At 47.9% G+C, this 14,529-nt stretch overlaps 4 protein-coding genes across 4 annotated transcripts; 2 read left to right on the forward strand and 2 right to left on the reverse strand.

Moving 5' to 3' along the window:
• Positions 1-1,509: 1,509 nt before the first annotated feature.
• On the forward strand, positions 1,510-3,152 carry MCYG_07062 (mitogen-activated protein kinase HOG1; the record flags this gene model as incomplete). Its single annotated transcript, XM_002845052.1, has 9 exons — positions 1,510-1,565; positions 1,656-1,703; positions 1,776-1,905; positions 1,972-2,015; positions 2,076-2,175; positions 2,231-2,587; positions 2,679-2,739; positions 2,803-2,986; positions 3,038-3,152. 9 exons carry the CDS (start codon positions 1,510-1,512, stop codon positions 3,150-3,152), a joined length of 1,095 nt encoding a protein of 364 aa, XP_002845098.1.
• Positions 3,153-4,270: 1,118 nt separating this feature from the next.
• Positions 4,271-6,899, forward strand: MCYG_07063 (conserved hypothetical protein; the record flags this gene model as incomplete). The annotated part of the gene is made up of 8 exons (XM_002845053.1): positions 4,271-4,332; positions 4,405-4,509; positions 4,635-4,877; positions 4,945-4,972; positions 5,034-5,177; positions 5,230-5,401; positions 5,462-5,640; positions 5,697-6,899. 8 exons carry the CDS (start codon positions 4,271-4,273, stop codon positions 6,897-6,899), a joined length of 2,136 nt encoding a protein of 711 aa, XP_002845099.1.
• A 571-nt stretch (positions 6,900-7,470) lies between these two features.
• MCYG_07064 (Cullin) lies at positions 7,471-10,105 on the reverse strand (the record flags this gene model as incomplete). Its single annotated transcript, XM_002845054.1, has 6 exons — positions 7,471-7,659; positions 7,724-8,091; positions 8,125-9,621; positions 9,689-9,779; positions 9,918-9,987; positions 10,056-10,105. The coding sequence occupies 6 exons, from the start codon at positions 10,103-10,105 to the stop codon at positions 7,471-7,473; spliced, it is 2,265 nt and encodes a 754-aa protein (XP_002845100.1).
• Positions 10,106-13,044: 2,939 nt separating this feature from the next.
• MCYG_07065 (conserved hypothetical protein) lies at positions 13,045-14,393 on the reverse strand (the record flags this gene model as incomplete). The annotated part of the gene is made up of 3 exons (XM_002845055.1): positions 13,045-13,072; positions 13,151-14,054; positions 14,114-14,393. 3 exons carry the CDS (start codon positions 14,391-14,393, stop codon positions 13,045-13,047), a joined length of 1,212 nt encoding a protein of 403 aa, XP_002845101.1.
• Between the last annotated feature and the right edge of the window lie 136 nt (positions 14,394-14,529).

Raw genomic sequence — 14,529 nt, forward strand, 5'->3', positions numbered from 1 at the left:
ACAATATATTAAGATGTATATTCTCTACTATTTATTATCATTTATCATATATTATATTGGATGGTTGACGGTGGGTAGATGGACAGATGGACAGGAGGGACGATACGATGGATCTCCCATGACTCGCATTAGGGTCTTAAAAGCACTGCTAAGGCTCCAGGCCGATAGAGTAAACTATGGACATGGAAGAGAGACATGGTATGTACATACTTCTCGCTTCCAGGCCAGCCATGTGGGAGTGGCAGGGTTGTTTCTCTCTGTCTGTTCTGTCTGTCTGTCTGTCTGTCCGCCTCTCTGTGTCTCTCTCGTCTTGTTCTCTGTCGTAGTTATATAGGCGTATCGACGGAGATGGGCGATATTCTCCGGCGTTGTCGACCCCTTTTCCTCCCGTTTCATCCTTCTCTCAGACAAAATATAGCCAGCCCAGACAGACAAGACAACGCCCACCTCCCGCGTGGCTCTGAAACCCGCGATCCGTCCATCGCCGATGCCGCCAGACTAGCTAGTGAGCGAACAGGAAACCCGTTTCAGCCTTGGCCCAGGGGCGGGAAATGTGTGTGTATATGTGGTGTCTTTTCCTCTTTCCTTTTTTCTTTTCTTTTTTGCCCTCCCTCTCTGGTGCCTGAAACAAGGTCTCCTGTGTCAACCTGGAGCTCTCCCCAACATACTACAGTATAGCGACTCTTTGCTTGTATAGTTGGTTGTTATAGTGCCGGGGGTGGCCGGTTCATTGTCTGTCCTGTTGGATACCCATATGATCCTACTCTCCGCTGAAGCAGTGAACAATGGACATGTATACTCTCTGCGGATAATACTCCGTAGCCTTATGTATTTAACACCCCAGAGCTTGTTCCCCGCGGGGACAATATACTTGCTTCAGGCAAAGCTCGAGAAAGCTGGGACAAGTTTCATAGCTCAGAAAGCTGTTTGGGGGGAGGCAAAAAAAAAAAAAAAAAAAGAGCCAGTGCGGTGGCGAGTCCGATGGCAAAGAAGCAGCCTTCAAGAGCTCCCGAGGTTCGGTGCAGAACAACTTTGGTATGCTTCGAGTGCTGTTCGTGGTACGCTTGTTGCTTTGTGCCTCTCTTTGCTTGTCTGGAGCGGTGGTTACGGTAGAAGAGGCGGTTCAGCCCTGGGATAGTATCAGCATTCGCACCAACATCTCGGAAGATATACTCAAGTAGAGCAGTCAATGGCATCGTAAGAGCCTGTATATAGTCTCCATAGAGGCAACTAAGTCCCGGATTCAAGGTGTTAAGACGTCCGCTCTTGAAGATTCCCGGCTCTTAACAGTGCTGGGATATTGCTTAGGGTTGGGCTTTTTAGTCTTCCACGTTTCGCCCAAAAAAAGCCCGCCCCTCTCTTCTTCCTCTCTTCTCTTCTTCTTTTCTTCTTCTTCATCATAACGACAACTATATGCCCGCTTGTTCTATTGTGCCCCCATCGCTGGATACAGTCTATCCTTCGACGCTACCTCCCCTCAGTAAGCGGGTTTCCGGGACTGTCTTCAAGATGGCGGAGTTCGTTCGTGCCCAGATCTTCGGTACCACCTTTGAAATCACCACCAGGTACGCTTCATCAATAAAGGACAAGAGGAGAGATGGCAGGATATCGATGAGAAAAGAACACAGTCTGACCTTTTTCTCTCTCTCTACTAGGTATACTGACCTGCAGCCGGTGGGCATGGGAGCTTTCGGTCTCGTCTGGTGCGTTCACCGCTTGGAGACTGCGCATCTACTACTACGCTCTACGAATCGTTATATCTGACACCCTCACAGCTCCGCCAAAGACCAATTGACCGAGCAGGCGGTTGCCGTCAAGAAGATCATGAAGCCGTTTAGTACTCCGGTGCTGGCTAAGAGGACTTATCGAGAGCTCAAGCTGCTCAAGCATCTTCGACATGAGAACGTACGCTTCCCCTCCCCCGCATATAATATGTATGTATGTGTGTTATGACATGCTTACTCCTAGCAGGTCATCAGTTTAAGCGACATCTTCATCTCGCCTCTCGAAGATATGTATGTAGTTCCCTGATAGACAGACGTCCTGTTATGGTACAGTCTGCTAACCGGCCCCAGATACTTTGTGACCGAGCTGTTGGGCACCGATCTCCATCGGCTACTTACCTCCCGCCCTCTCGAGAAGCAGTTCATTCAGTACTTCCTATACCAGATCCTCGTACGTTCTATGTATACATCCTCCGTATAAGGACGTACGCACTAACGGCTACTAGAGAGGTCTCAAGTATGTACACTCCGCCGGCGTCGTCCACCGCGACCTAAAGCCAAGCAACATCCTCATCAACGAAAACTGCGACCTCAAGATCTGTGATTTCGGACTTGCCCGTGTCCAGGACCCTCAGATGACCGGCTACGTCTCCACAAGATATTACCGTGCTCCGGAGATCATGTTGACCTGGCAAAAGTACGACGTCGAGGTCGACGTCTGGAGTGCCGGCTGTATCTTCGCTGAGATGTTGACGGGCAGACCTCTCTTCCCGGGCAAAGACCATGTCAACCAGTTCTCCATAATCACAGAGCTGCTCGGCACGCCGCCAGACGAGGTCATCAAGACTATTGGCAGTGCCAACGTACGTCTCTCTCTCCCCCACTCTCTCTCTCTTTTTTTTTTTTTCAAACACTTGTCGGCTAAACCCCTTCAAGACCCTCCAATTTGTCCAGTCGCTCCCCAAGCGAGAACGCCAGCCACTGAGTGAGAAGTTCAAGGACGCAGACCCGCTCGGTATGTTCCTAGTCTCTTCCTCTACTCAAGCCATGGCCGCAGCTCCAGACTAATAAGTTTTAGCCGTCGATCTACTTGAGAAAATGCTAGTATTCGACCCCAGAGCACGTACCAGCGCCAGTGAAGCTCTGACCCACGAGTACCTTGCTCCCTACCACGATCCAACTGACGAGCCCGAGGCCGGAGAGCGATTTGACTGGTCCTTCAACGACGCGGACTTGCCCGTTGATAGCTGGAAGATCATGATGTGAGCTCGCCTTGCCTTATGCCCCTACCAACTCACGCTAACGGTCTCTAGGTACTCGGAGATACTCGACTACCACAACGTCGACCAGGTCACGCAGGAGTACACTCAACCCCAGCCGCCGCCAATAGATATGTCCGCCACCGCCTCGGCGTCATCCTTTCAATGATGGGCCCTTCAATAAATGAACCTACTGATGAAAAATAAAAAAAAATACGCCGAACAAAACGAAGCATGAAACGAAGCACGAGAGAAAATAGTTATGAAAGAAGGAGGCGACCTAGACGATCGCTTCATCACGACGTGCGGATGAAGCCCAGCCAGCCCAGAACCAGCTCTTTTTTTTATTCCCTATTTAAAACTGTTAATATTCTATTCACGCCAGAGACACATGATAATATACGCCGGGGCCATTTATGCATCGTCTTTTTTTTTTTTTTTTTACTCTTTCCAGCTTCTACTCCCTAACTGGTTATACCTACTAAACCGGCGGCACCTTTTTATGCCTCCCCCTTTTTTTCCTTTTTTGTTTTTGAATCGATACGAGTCAACCTTGGGAGGAGAGGGAGTTGGGGCTGGAATGTGAATATTTACGAGACCGCGATGCCATTCTCCATCATTTACCATATATCCTATCCTGCATCTTCCTGTTACCTTTCTTTACATATCTTATTTTTTTTGTTTATATTTATCCTTTTTTTTTCTTTTTCTGTATCTTCCCCGGGTTGTCCGTCGTGGCTTTTTCCTTCAACGCCCCCGTTTCCGCCCCTTTCAAGATTTATTTTACCCTACCGGACTGACTATTTCTGAAACGAGGCAGTTTTCGATTATTGTACATACAATAACAAGAAGAAAAGAAAAGCAAAGAAAACTATCACAGGAAAGCAAACAAGTACGTTTGGCGGGAAGATGAATAGAAAGATGGTTGAACGCTTTGACTTGGTGGCTGCGAGTCTGGGTTGATAATATTAATAACTGGTGATAGTACATGATATAAGTTCAGAGCGCCCTGAAGGGATATCTACCGTTCGATCGTACATCTTATCCCTCCTGCTGTGTATTCATAAACATATCCTGCATGGCAGATGTAGTGGTAGTAGTAGATGTAGACGTAGCCCACGCACCGGAGATGGAAAATCTCTCTCCGCACCGCCGACAAGGTTGATATCCAAGTTCGACCTCGCATGGAAGAGAGCGATATAGGATAAGGAAAATAAGGGGGAGACGTTTTGCTCTCCCTCGTCCGGCTTCTGTCAATAAGTCTGCGCCTTTCAATGAAGCTGTGACATGGGCAGCGGCAAAGCCCACCAGGAGCCGATAGTGCTCGTGGTCGATTTCCACCATGCAAGGTGATAGCTGAACATCTAAATGCCTATTATACCTGGAGAACCTGCTTATACTGACTGCCCTGCTCGCTATAGAGGCCCCGAGGTCGAGTTCTGGTTCTGTGATGACGGCGTCGACCCCGTGAAGAAGAATGACTGGGCATTGCTGCCGTTCATGGCGCTGTCGGACGGAGCTCATGCGTATGCAAAAACACCTTGCTCGTTGCTGCATCTATAGGGGACCCGGGGGAAGAGAGGAGAAAACGAAGAAGGAGAGGGAGATAGGGATCATCTTTCTTCTGACTCTGACTGGGATAATATTCTAGGTCGACGGAGGACTTCTCCTACTTCACGCTGCAGCGCAAGGCGACGGAAGACACGCCCGCCACCTCTCTGTTCGGGATAGCATGCACCACGCAGCTCGACTCGGATAAGCTGATCAATCGCCCGGCGGAGGTGACCAGGTCTACGGTGCAGAAGGCCGTGGTGGCAATCATAAACGAGCCTCGCCATCTGGGCCAGCTGCGGGAGAAGCTGTCGATTGTCACCTCGGCCTGGTTTGCTCAGCGGTAATAGGATGGCTTTCCATAGCGAGGTTGTAGAGCATCAAGGGGATTCTGACTTTTATTTCTATAGGGATTTTACCGATACGGATATCCTTCAGGTAAGCCAGGCTGCGCGTCTTCTCTCTTATGTCAAGCAAGTATACTAACACACGTATCCAGAAATTCTGGGAAGGCTTGAAGATCAGCATGAAAAATGAAGACCTGCACAAAGATGAGCATTTGGGCCTTTCTTTACGAGAAATGATACACGAATTCAAGCATCAGACATTGGTTTTGTTTAAATGTTTATTACTACAGCCCAAGGTACGGTCACCGTTCAATATGTGTCCGACGCAGCTGATTCACCCTTCCCTAGATGTTATTTTTTGGCTCCAGATGCGAGCGTTTATGCATGATACAATTCTCATTAATATCCTTGATACCCGGCCTTATACACAATCTCCAAGACTGTGCGGATCCGGCCTACGATACCTATGCTCAGACAGTCGAAAAACCAAGCTCGCTTAAAACTAGTGAGAGAAGCTCCTGTAAGGCGGCCACTTGATAATATCGAGAGAAAGACTGTTTCGTCTAATTTGACCCTTTAGTGCTTGCTTACATGGGCCTCCCCCTTCAAATATTTGGCAAGGGGAGCATGTTTGGACCATATACGCCGCTTCAACAGCTGGATCTGCTTGCTGATTATGGGACGAAATCATACCTCGTCGGCTCGACAAACTCGCTTCTACTGCAGCAAAAGGATCGGTATAGTGATATCTTGATAAATGTAACTTTCCACCTTGCTATCATCCCAAGTCGTATTGCTGACGAAAGAGCATATAGCTCGATGAAGATACAGTGAATATCTCATCTCCATCGCTGCGGGCAGCTCTGTCTCTTTCTGCCGCGGACCGTCGATGGATAGATTTCCTTACACAGACAATAAACGATACCTGGGACGAAACTCATCCCGCACGGCCAAAGACCCATGGCTACCTGGGATCCGAGGAATTTATCCGTCTCCAGTTTGAAGAATATCTTCTAGCCCTCATTTCATGCGTCAAATATCATGATGAAATAACCGTAGGAGGAGTGACGAAGCAACCAGCAAATGACATCGAGGGCGATCCGGCCTTGGATTTTAACCTTGATTTCCTTGAGCACTGGCGGCACACCCCCAACTTCGCCCTCTTTGACAGACTTACTTCTGACGCCCTGCTCTTTTCAGTCGTTGAGCCCCGCCACCCATGTGCTGGAGGTCTGGGCATCGAAGATATTCAGCGTCGCTTGGCCCAGCAGGTAGCAGACCTACATCTAGACGAAAGGGTACGCGAAGGCCGCGAAACCCTGAATAAACATCTAGCCACGGGCCATCAAAAGGTGACCACAGCGTTCAACAGTCTCTGGGCCGAACTTGAAGCAAGACGCGAGGCTCAGAGGAAGAAGAACGAAGAAAGAGCAAGACAAGCGGCGACAACAGCCTCACTAGACACCAGCCAGAGCCAGAGCGATATGTCGGAATCTGGCCTTTCTTCCCCTCCACCGTCTTCCCCAAACCCATCTTCCTCATCGCCTGGCTGGTCTTTTGCCGCACGCAAACCACCAGCCGTAGACCTGACGCAGGCTCAAGCCACCGTCTCTGCGGCTGGCCAGAGAGCTTCGGCCTACTTTAGCTCATGGGGCTCTTGGGCTAACGAACGGCGAAAAGAATGGCAGACAAAAAACACGGGTAGCCCGATCTCGTCTCCAACCACCGCCACCACTCCGAGGGCGTCAATGTCAGCTAATGAGAGAATATCAGTCGAACACGGTGTCAAGTCTCCTGTAACAGAATCAGTTACAAAGGAAACAAAGGGAGACGCTGATCGGCCGATGTCTCAGCCCGCCAGCGAGTGTAGTGAAGGGAAAGACGTCTCTTCTGAACATCAGTATCATAAAGCCGACCAGCAAACAGAGAGAGATAATATAGCAGCTATATTAGAGAGTGATCCTCTGTCTTCTCACAGGACTACTACGGAAACAACTTCTACAAATGCCTCAGGATGATGACATGTTGAATGAGTATCAATTCTCCTAGTAGCATCCACAGAATGAACATATTGGGATAAGTAGTTTGACTATTAGCGTGATATTCAATGCCTTACTTTCTTGTATAATGTTGACCAAGCTTCAGTATAGTTACTTGGATAACTCCATAGAATGAACGATATCTTTCTAGTCGTAAACCATAACTCCATAATCAATATGTTTGAATGAAGAAATGTAGGATGGTTCTCTAGAGCACAAATAACTCGGAAACGATGTTGTTAAAACGGCTAACTACTCGCTAAGGACAAATGATAGTATTTTGTGCTAGGAGAGAACGGGGATGAAAGGGAGTGAAAGAGGGAGTGGGAGAGGGAATATAAACACATGTAGGCTCAGAGGAATAGAAAATGGGTTGGACACCCCTTGGCCAGCCCTTTCATTATTCGTGTTTCGTTAGGTGGAATGATCTTGGTAAATGAACAGCAGAAAACCACCTCTATGATACAAGGAGGGAACGTATGCCAGAGCATCTTGTATGTAGGAAGAATATTTATTTCGTTGGTCATGTACCTTCAAGGCAGTGGTTTAATTAAGCAATATAAGATATTTCATCACCATCCATGCGTTCAATGTATTCCTTCTCCATCAGGCCTTCAATGTTTTTCTTGATGTCTGAGATTTTGGGTGGGAAGCGGGCGCTGACTTGCTGGATGACCTCTTGAACAAGCTGGACGTGCTTCATGCGTTTGCGGGATTTCATGATACGTACAATGGCAGACTATAGGGATGGTTAGAAGAGAAAAACAATGGGGAGGAAAGAGTGAGTTCCCTGTGTTTCTTACCTGGAGAACCAATTTTCTGTCTTCTTCAACAGTCTTGTGTGTGTCCTCGGCCTCATGCTTTTGTTCGGATTTGACTTGAATGTTCAAATTAACCTTGATTTTCTTTGCTTTGAAATGGTAGTTTAGTACGTATGAAGTTCCTGGGCCTGGCTTCGCATTCTCCGGGGAGGGAATGAGGACTTTAGCCTTGACAAAGATGCCAAGGTTGGGGTCTAGGATGTCCGAGGAGAGAGCCGTGGCCTTCTCAATCTCAGAGTACTCAAGGCTATCATTGTCATTATATAGGAGAAGTATGCCCATTTGATAGGTGGATACCTGGAATGTATAAGGGACCTTTGTATTCTTGACGTAGTTGGCTTTGATTTCGCCTTTACATAACTGCCAAAGCCAAGTTAGCTTACGGCCACTATGCTTATCGAAGTAGAACGACTTGAAGCGTTCGACGGTCTTGTTGATGACCTGGGGAGGGATGAATTGCGTTGACGGAGGGTTGAGAGGCCAGAAGCCGGTACCAAGAACCTGGAAGTGTGGGTCGACCATTTTCTTGCGGTCTTCCTCATCAAAAGTCTTCTCCTGCCACTCGCGGTAGTTGGCATTAAGATCCTTTGAGATCTGGATATCCTGGAACATTCGTTGGAGCTTGTTGGTGTACTCGAAACCGCAAGCTTCCTTCAATTTGCTAATCATGCTGGTCTCGGCATCGTCGGATACTGAACTGACGTGAACAAGTCGCTTGGCAAGCATTCGGGAGTAGAACTTTTGGAAGACGTCCTTGTCTTCGATGTATTTAAAAACGGTCATGATCTGGACGAGAAGCTCTTCGAGCTCTGATTCCTCGGAGGACTTGGCGCCCTTTTTGAGCAGAGAGTCGGTATATCTGGCCAACAGTTCTGGGGATTTGGTCGAGCTAGTGGTGCAGAGGGCGTTACGGTTGACGAATTCGCGGCAGGCGTTATCCAAAGACCGAACGAATTCTGTTTCACCGGCAAAGGCTTCGTCTACCATTGATCTATACTTTCCGTGTACCTGTAGAAGGGAGTCGACATAGACCTTCGGATCAACACCCTCACTCCCTGAAGCTACCTTTGCAATTGCAGACAGCCCAGCCTTCCTCACGTGAGTTTCGAACCTGTTTCTTAGCGGATCGAGGCCGTCCTTTATCTTCGACAGTAATCGATACATTCTAGCAAGGTCATCCTGTCGTTCCGCGTCCAGGAGGGGCTGGAATTCGTCTCGCAAGAGGTTACAATGCGAAGTAACTAAAACATCCAAACAAGTTTCTGTCAGATTCTTAGTGACATCTGGGTGAAGGTACAGGTCGATGCGAGCGCGCTCTTCCTCTAATCGAAGCTCTGCTTTCTTCATGTATTCGACGACACTGTTTTCAGCGACGAATCGCTTAGATTCCCTATCGTAGTAGGCCCTGGTGGCCTCGATGAATGGCTTTTCAAAGTAGTACTGGTAAACAACCAGAGTTGGCTTGGAAGTATCGTTCTCATCTAGGCCGAGAGAGACGAAAGAGTCAACGATATGCTTGATCTGGGACTGTTCAATAGTTTCGCCATTCCGCTGCTTCTCGATGAGACCCAGAACAGCACCCATAACGTTCTCGTGGACAAGTCTGAAGAAGTCCTCCTTCCATCTGACGAGGTGTAGAGTGTACACATCGTAGATATCTTTCTTACCCTCGTCAACTTCTCGCTTTACCCAGTGGCGGTTTAGGTATCTGAAAAGATGGTTGATGTATTTGGCGGCGGTAGTATAGCGGGTCCATTCTCTGATATAGAACGAAAGGAGGGGTTCATCAGAGTGACTGAGGGAAGCTTTATAGACCCCTTCGAGGTGGCGGGAGAGGTAATGCCCGAGAAGGTTGTAAAGCTCCTCACCAAGTAAATGGGCTGTAGAATATATGTGGTCAGCTCAGATCTGATGGTTTCCAGGAGAGCTCGAGTTCCACTAGCTTACCGCCTCGCGTGCCATGCGAAGAAGAGGAGTGGCTTGTGAATGCTTTTTGTGAGGTACAGAAATTATGGACAGCACTGTATACTAAGTTAATCTGTGTCTCCTTTTGGGTCAAGTGAGGGGAGGTGAGCCCAACGTGTAAACACCCATATACTAGACGAAATGAGCAGATGTTAGCACTTGTAACCCGTACATAAGACGGACAACTCTTCGCCAGCTAGTCAAAGCTTACAGAAGCCATGTCGATACCACTATTCAGGTCGGTCATCACCCTCTCGATTCCCTGCTCGAGAAATGTCCATCTACAAAAGGAGAATACGGTCAGCCGCCCTGTTACGCTCTTTACCGTAAGTCCCTAAGCGCTACTCACGTTTCGTCAAGATCATCTCGATGAGGCGCCGCAAACCTTGCGGGAGGCATATCTGTCGCTGCTGTAGGTATCCGGGAAGCAAAGAGACTTGGGGAGAACAGCAAGAAGAAGGGTTCTTTCGGGAAGCCAACTGAGTGACTGTTGTTGGTGGGCTGGAGTTTCAGGGGGGAAGAAGCAACAGTTGTCAGAGTACCAAAAACCGCCTCAGAATCCTGCCCAGACAGGTTTCGGAGAAGACGGCGACTTGTCGACTGCTGTCTATCCTTCTCGGGATCACCGGCTAAAAGGACAAGCGTTTTGACAGACTTAGAGATAGAGCTGATGGAGGGCCTGAGATCTTAGAAGACGTTCAAGGAGGAAGTTCAAGAAGAAGAAAAGCAAAGTGAAGAAGGCAGGCTACCGCTTATGTAAGACATACAAACTTGGGGATTTTTTTCTTATCGATAAGAAGTCTGCATCCAGAAAGTCATCGATATTACGAAGTTGTTTCGTCTACATAATAATTTAAATACGGGGGACTCTGAGCTGATTCTCACTGTCTGAAAGAGAAACAGATGGATTGTATCGAGAAAGGTAACTAGTGACTAAGATGTGTATATGAGATATAGGGCCTAAGGTGGTTTTGAAGAATAATGATTGTTACATGCTCATGGCTGCCGGCTTTGGCTCGCTGGTTTCACAAGCAGTTGATACAGTATCGGTTGTATAGTGTTAAGAAAATTTAACCATGTTCTCTCAGCCAACGACAGTATCTGACTCCTTCCTCCTATTCCTTGGGCGACAAAACATCTAAAAGGTAGACCGGTGACTCTTGTTATCTCTCCCTTATAGACTGCGTGGACCTGCATTATCAGATGCCGGTGCGTGGTTATAAGACAAAGTCCTGGATTGTGATACTCCCATTGCTGGAATACTATCTACGGTTTCTGCTGGTTCATTTTGGTATAACGACCAGAGTGCGGGACTCTGATGCTTCGAGCTATACTTGTGCATGGATAGCAAACCTTCTAATATGACCAGAGAAGCCCATTTCGGTAGTTTTAACAAAGGCAGCTTCTCCTTTTCTGGCGTAAAACTGTTATCAGCCTTTTTATGAGGTTTCCATTTAGCACCAGCTATTCGAGTCGCACTAGTATTGTGGAGTAAGTTCCTAGGGCCATGCGATTGATGCTATCCCAAATATGCACTGAGAGTGCCTGGCTCACACGTTTGTGTAGTATAGTCACCATAATCTCGAAAATAGCAGATTTCTCTTTGGTATTTGTCGTAACCCGTGGGGGCTTATCCTGGTGGAATGGTCTTTTTTCTTATTAAGAAAAAGTAGGGAATATATTATACTATCGTGAAGGCGCTATCCACATAGCATTTCCCTGACCGGGTTGCCTAAACCTCTCAAGTCTCTTATATGGGTATATTTGACTTGGGGTGTTCCTTCGGGAAGCCCAATTAATAGTGGTTTATGAGACAACTAATGGCGGTGTTGCGTGGGCAACTTAGGTGTGACATATTGTGTTAATTGCGTAGCTAAGATGTTGTGTTGGTAGGCTGGAAAGAATCGTACGAGGCGGCATAGTGGGAGAAGTAATGTATCGGATAGTGTAATGGAATATAAGCACGTAAAGGAGCTAGTGATGGAATATAAACTTGTGAAACGCGATAAGTGAGCAGATGAAGATATTCACTGACGTTGAAAAAAGACATGACTAAGCACTGACATAAGATGACGTCATCATCTATATTGTTAATAATAAGAAGAAAAAACATCCCTGTCAGTTTAATAAGCGGAACTAACCTTATTTAGACATCGCATAACCCTTTTTATCCATCGTGATGATTTTGCTCCTTGAATACGAGAGGTTCGATCTGTGGAGATGACACAGTGCTCTACATAGCATGCAACGGTAGAAAAGGATACCTGAGAAACCGGGGCTGAAAGCCGGATTTGCGGTACTGATAAGGGAGGTCACTTACGTCGGCTGAACGAGGCGTCGAGAAACAATCTAATTTATTGACAGGCCTGCCGGGAGCATTCGTCTGGTGATGGATTGGAGGATTCTGGCCAGATATAGCAGAGCAACTCTCCGGCAATATGGCGGGATTGGCATGTACCCCCAACAGGTCAACGTCTAGTATTCTTGATTTTTATGCTTAATGCCCACTAACGCGCTACTCATATTCCTTTTTTGTTCCGTTAAGTTCACCACAGCGTTTGGTAGACAGCAGCTATGAATTCATTCCTATAGACGTGAACAAATAATGGTACAAACGGCGCACAATGCTTTCAAACTTTCCAAATAAAATTTGAATTCCTCTTTTCAGGTTCACCAGAAGGTATCAAATGTCGAACTATTCCCATCAGACCTCTTCCCTCGTACTAATTTGATCGATGACCATCATTTTAACTTCGTACACAAGGCAATGCATGGTGTTTTGTCCAGTCACTCTGAAGACGGGAATGGGTATCTTGTGATAGTAGCGGCATAACCTTCCTGGGAAGCAAAGGGGTATGTGGCATGGTATGTGCAATGGAAAAGGGGATATCGACAAGCAGACGACGAAGTGTCGGTCAGTTGTTTTGAAAGAGACGGAGACTCTGGACCGATTTTTGTGGTCCGAACTGGCATAAAAAAATAACAATAGACTAAAATGTGTATATACGTTTTATGTACTCAAGAAAAATAAACGGAGGGCTTCCAAAAAATGCATGTGAACTGTGCAGAAGAGGGAAATTATTGACACCGCGTCCAGTAAACCGTCTTCCCAATCATGTTAATAAAAGAGATAAAACAAATCAAATATTCCAGCGATAGATGCAAAAAGGTAAAAGTAACAGTATAATAGACCAATCAGAGCGAGAGAAAAGATGCAGAGATATGGAAGAAAAGATGTGTATGCAGCGGTGGTGATAATAGTAGAGGGAGATAAGATGAAGTAGTTGTTGGTGTATTTAGTTAGAGATGAGTAGTTTGGGTGAAAGGAAAAGGAGGTCTTACTTTGCCGCCACCCGCTCGATGACTCTGTGGAAGAAAGAATTAGTAAGAGCTGAGTGACGAAGGAGAGAAAAAAGGGGGGGAATAGCAAAAGAGAGGGCATACCGTAGAGCGCTTATCATAAAGGTCATCAACCAGGCAACCAGCACAACGAACAATACGGCAGCTAATACCTTCTGCCTATCACAAATCTGATCGTTCCTGGGATCGATGGCCCCGTCCATGTCCGCTCTAGAGCATGAGCCGTTGACATCAGACAAGGAAGCAAACGCTAGGCTTAGATTAGCTGACGCAAAGACGATAAACACCAGGTCCAGGAATATCAGTCGTATCTTTGCTGTGGCGGACCGTAGACCGAGTGGTTTCCCCGTGTATTCATCGTACGTGATGTAGATCAGATAGACAAGGGCAATGGCGTCAAAGATGATGGCCATGAGAGGTGACGGACCCTGCGGTCGATTATACGTCGTCGAGAGCTGCCTGATCGTCCCACCGAGCGAGAGGGCGATGGCCGAGAAGATGAAGACCGTGAGACGGATGATGAGAGGCACCATCGGGCTGTGGAGGATCCTGTGCTGGAATCCCTTCACCCATCTCTTCCGCCGCTGGATGAAGGTTCCAGACTGCCGTCCGCTCTCCGCATCCTTCTCATCGAGATACCCCTGCCACGGCCCCGAGTAGTCACCAAAATTCTGATTGAGCCAGTCCGCATCGACGACTTTGCCCTGATGTACCGGTTCTCCAGACTGTGGCACTGACCGGGCGAATGTCCTCCACCTGGATTCCTGTGTATACTGCGTGTAGGCACGGTGCCTCTCCCTGTCTCCTCTGCCTTCTTTGTCCCCTTCTCCTTCCTTGGTCGAGTAGTGGTGATTAGCAACATGAGCGTCTCCCGGCGGCGACGGCAGCGACTGTGGCTGTGGCTGTGATGATGAATGTGGCTGCTGTACTCCCGGATCCTCCGTCTCGTCCTCTTCTTCTTCTTCTTCTTCAGCGTGTTTAACCCAAGCTGTAGGCCATGTTAGCCGTGTCTCCCGCCAAACGCCCCGAGTAAAAAAATAAACCTACCAGGAACTGACCGGGCAGTCAACTGTCCCGAGCCTAGAGTCCGCGGTATCGATCCCTGACTCCGAGGCGAGTAGCTCTTCGCGGATTGGCCATGTCTCGAGCCGATACGCTGATATATCGACCTCTGCTCGTCCGACTGGCTCGCCGCAGAAACCGACTGGGCTGATCTCCGTCTCGACAACGGCGGTTCCAGCAGCCTCAAATCTGGTTTCAGCCTAGGAGAACCTGCCTGGGAGGTCGACCGATGCGACCGCACCGTCGACTCCCCCTGTGCTGCCATGTAATTCTTTTATCCGTATCCCTATAAAAGGGGAGAGCAGAGACTCCGAAGCCCTATTCTCGATCTCGCCAACCGCGGCGCATCGTTTCCGCAACGTCCAGGCAGCAAAGATAAAACGAGTGACAGACTGCAGAGA

The sequence above is a fragment of the Microsporum canis genome, genomic scaffold (genome assembly GCF_000151145.1).
Source record: "Microsporum canis CBS 113480 supercont1.6 genomic scaffold, whole genome shotgun sequence".
NCBI classification, from domain to species: Eukaryota; Fungi; Ascomycota; class Eurotiomycetes; order Onygenales; family Arthrodermataceae; genus Microsporum; species Microsporum canis.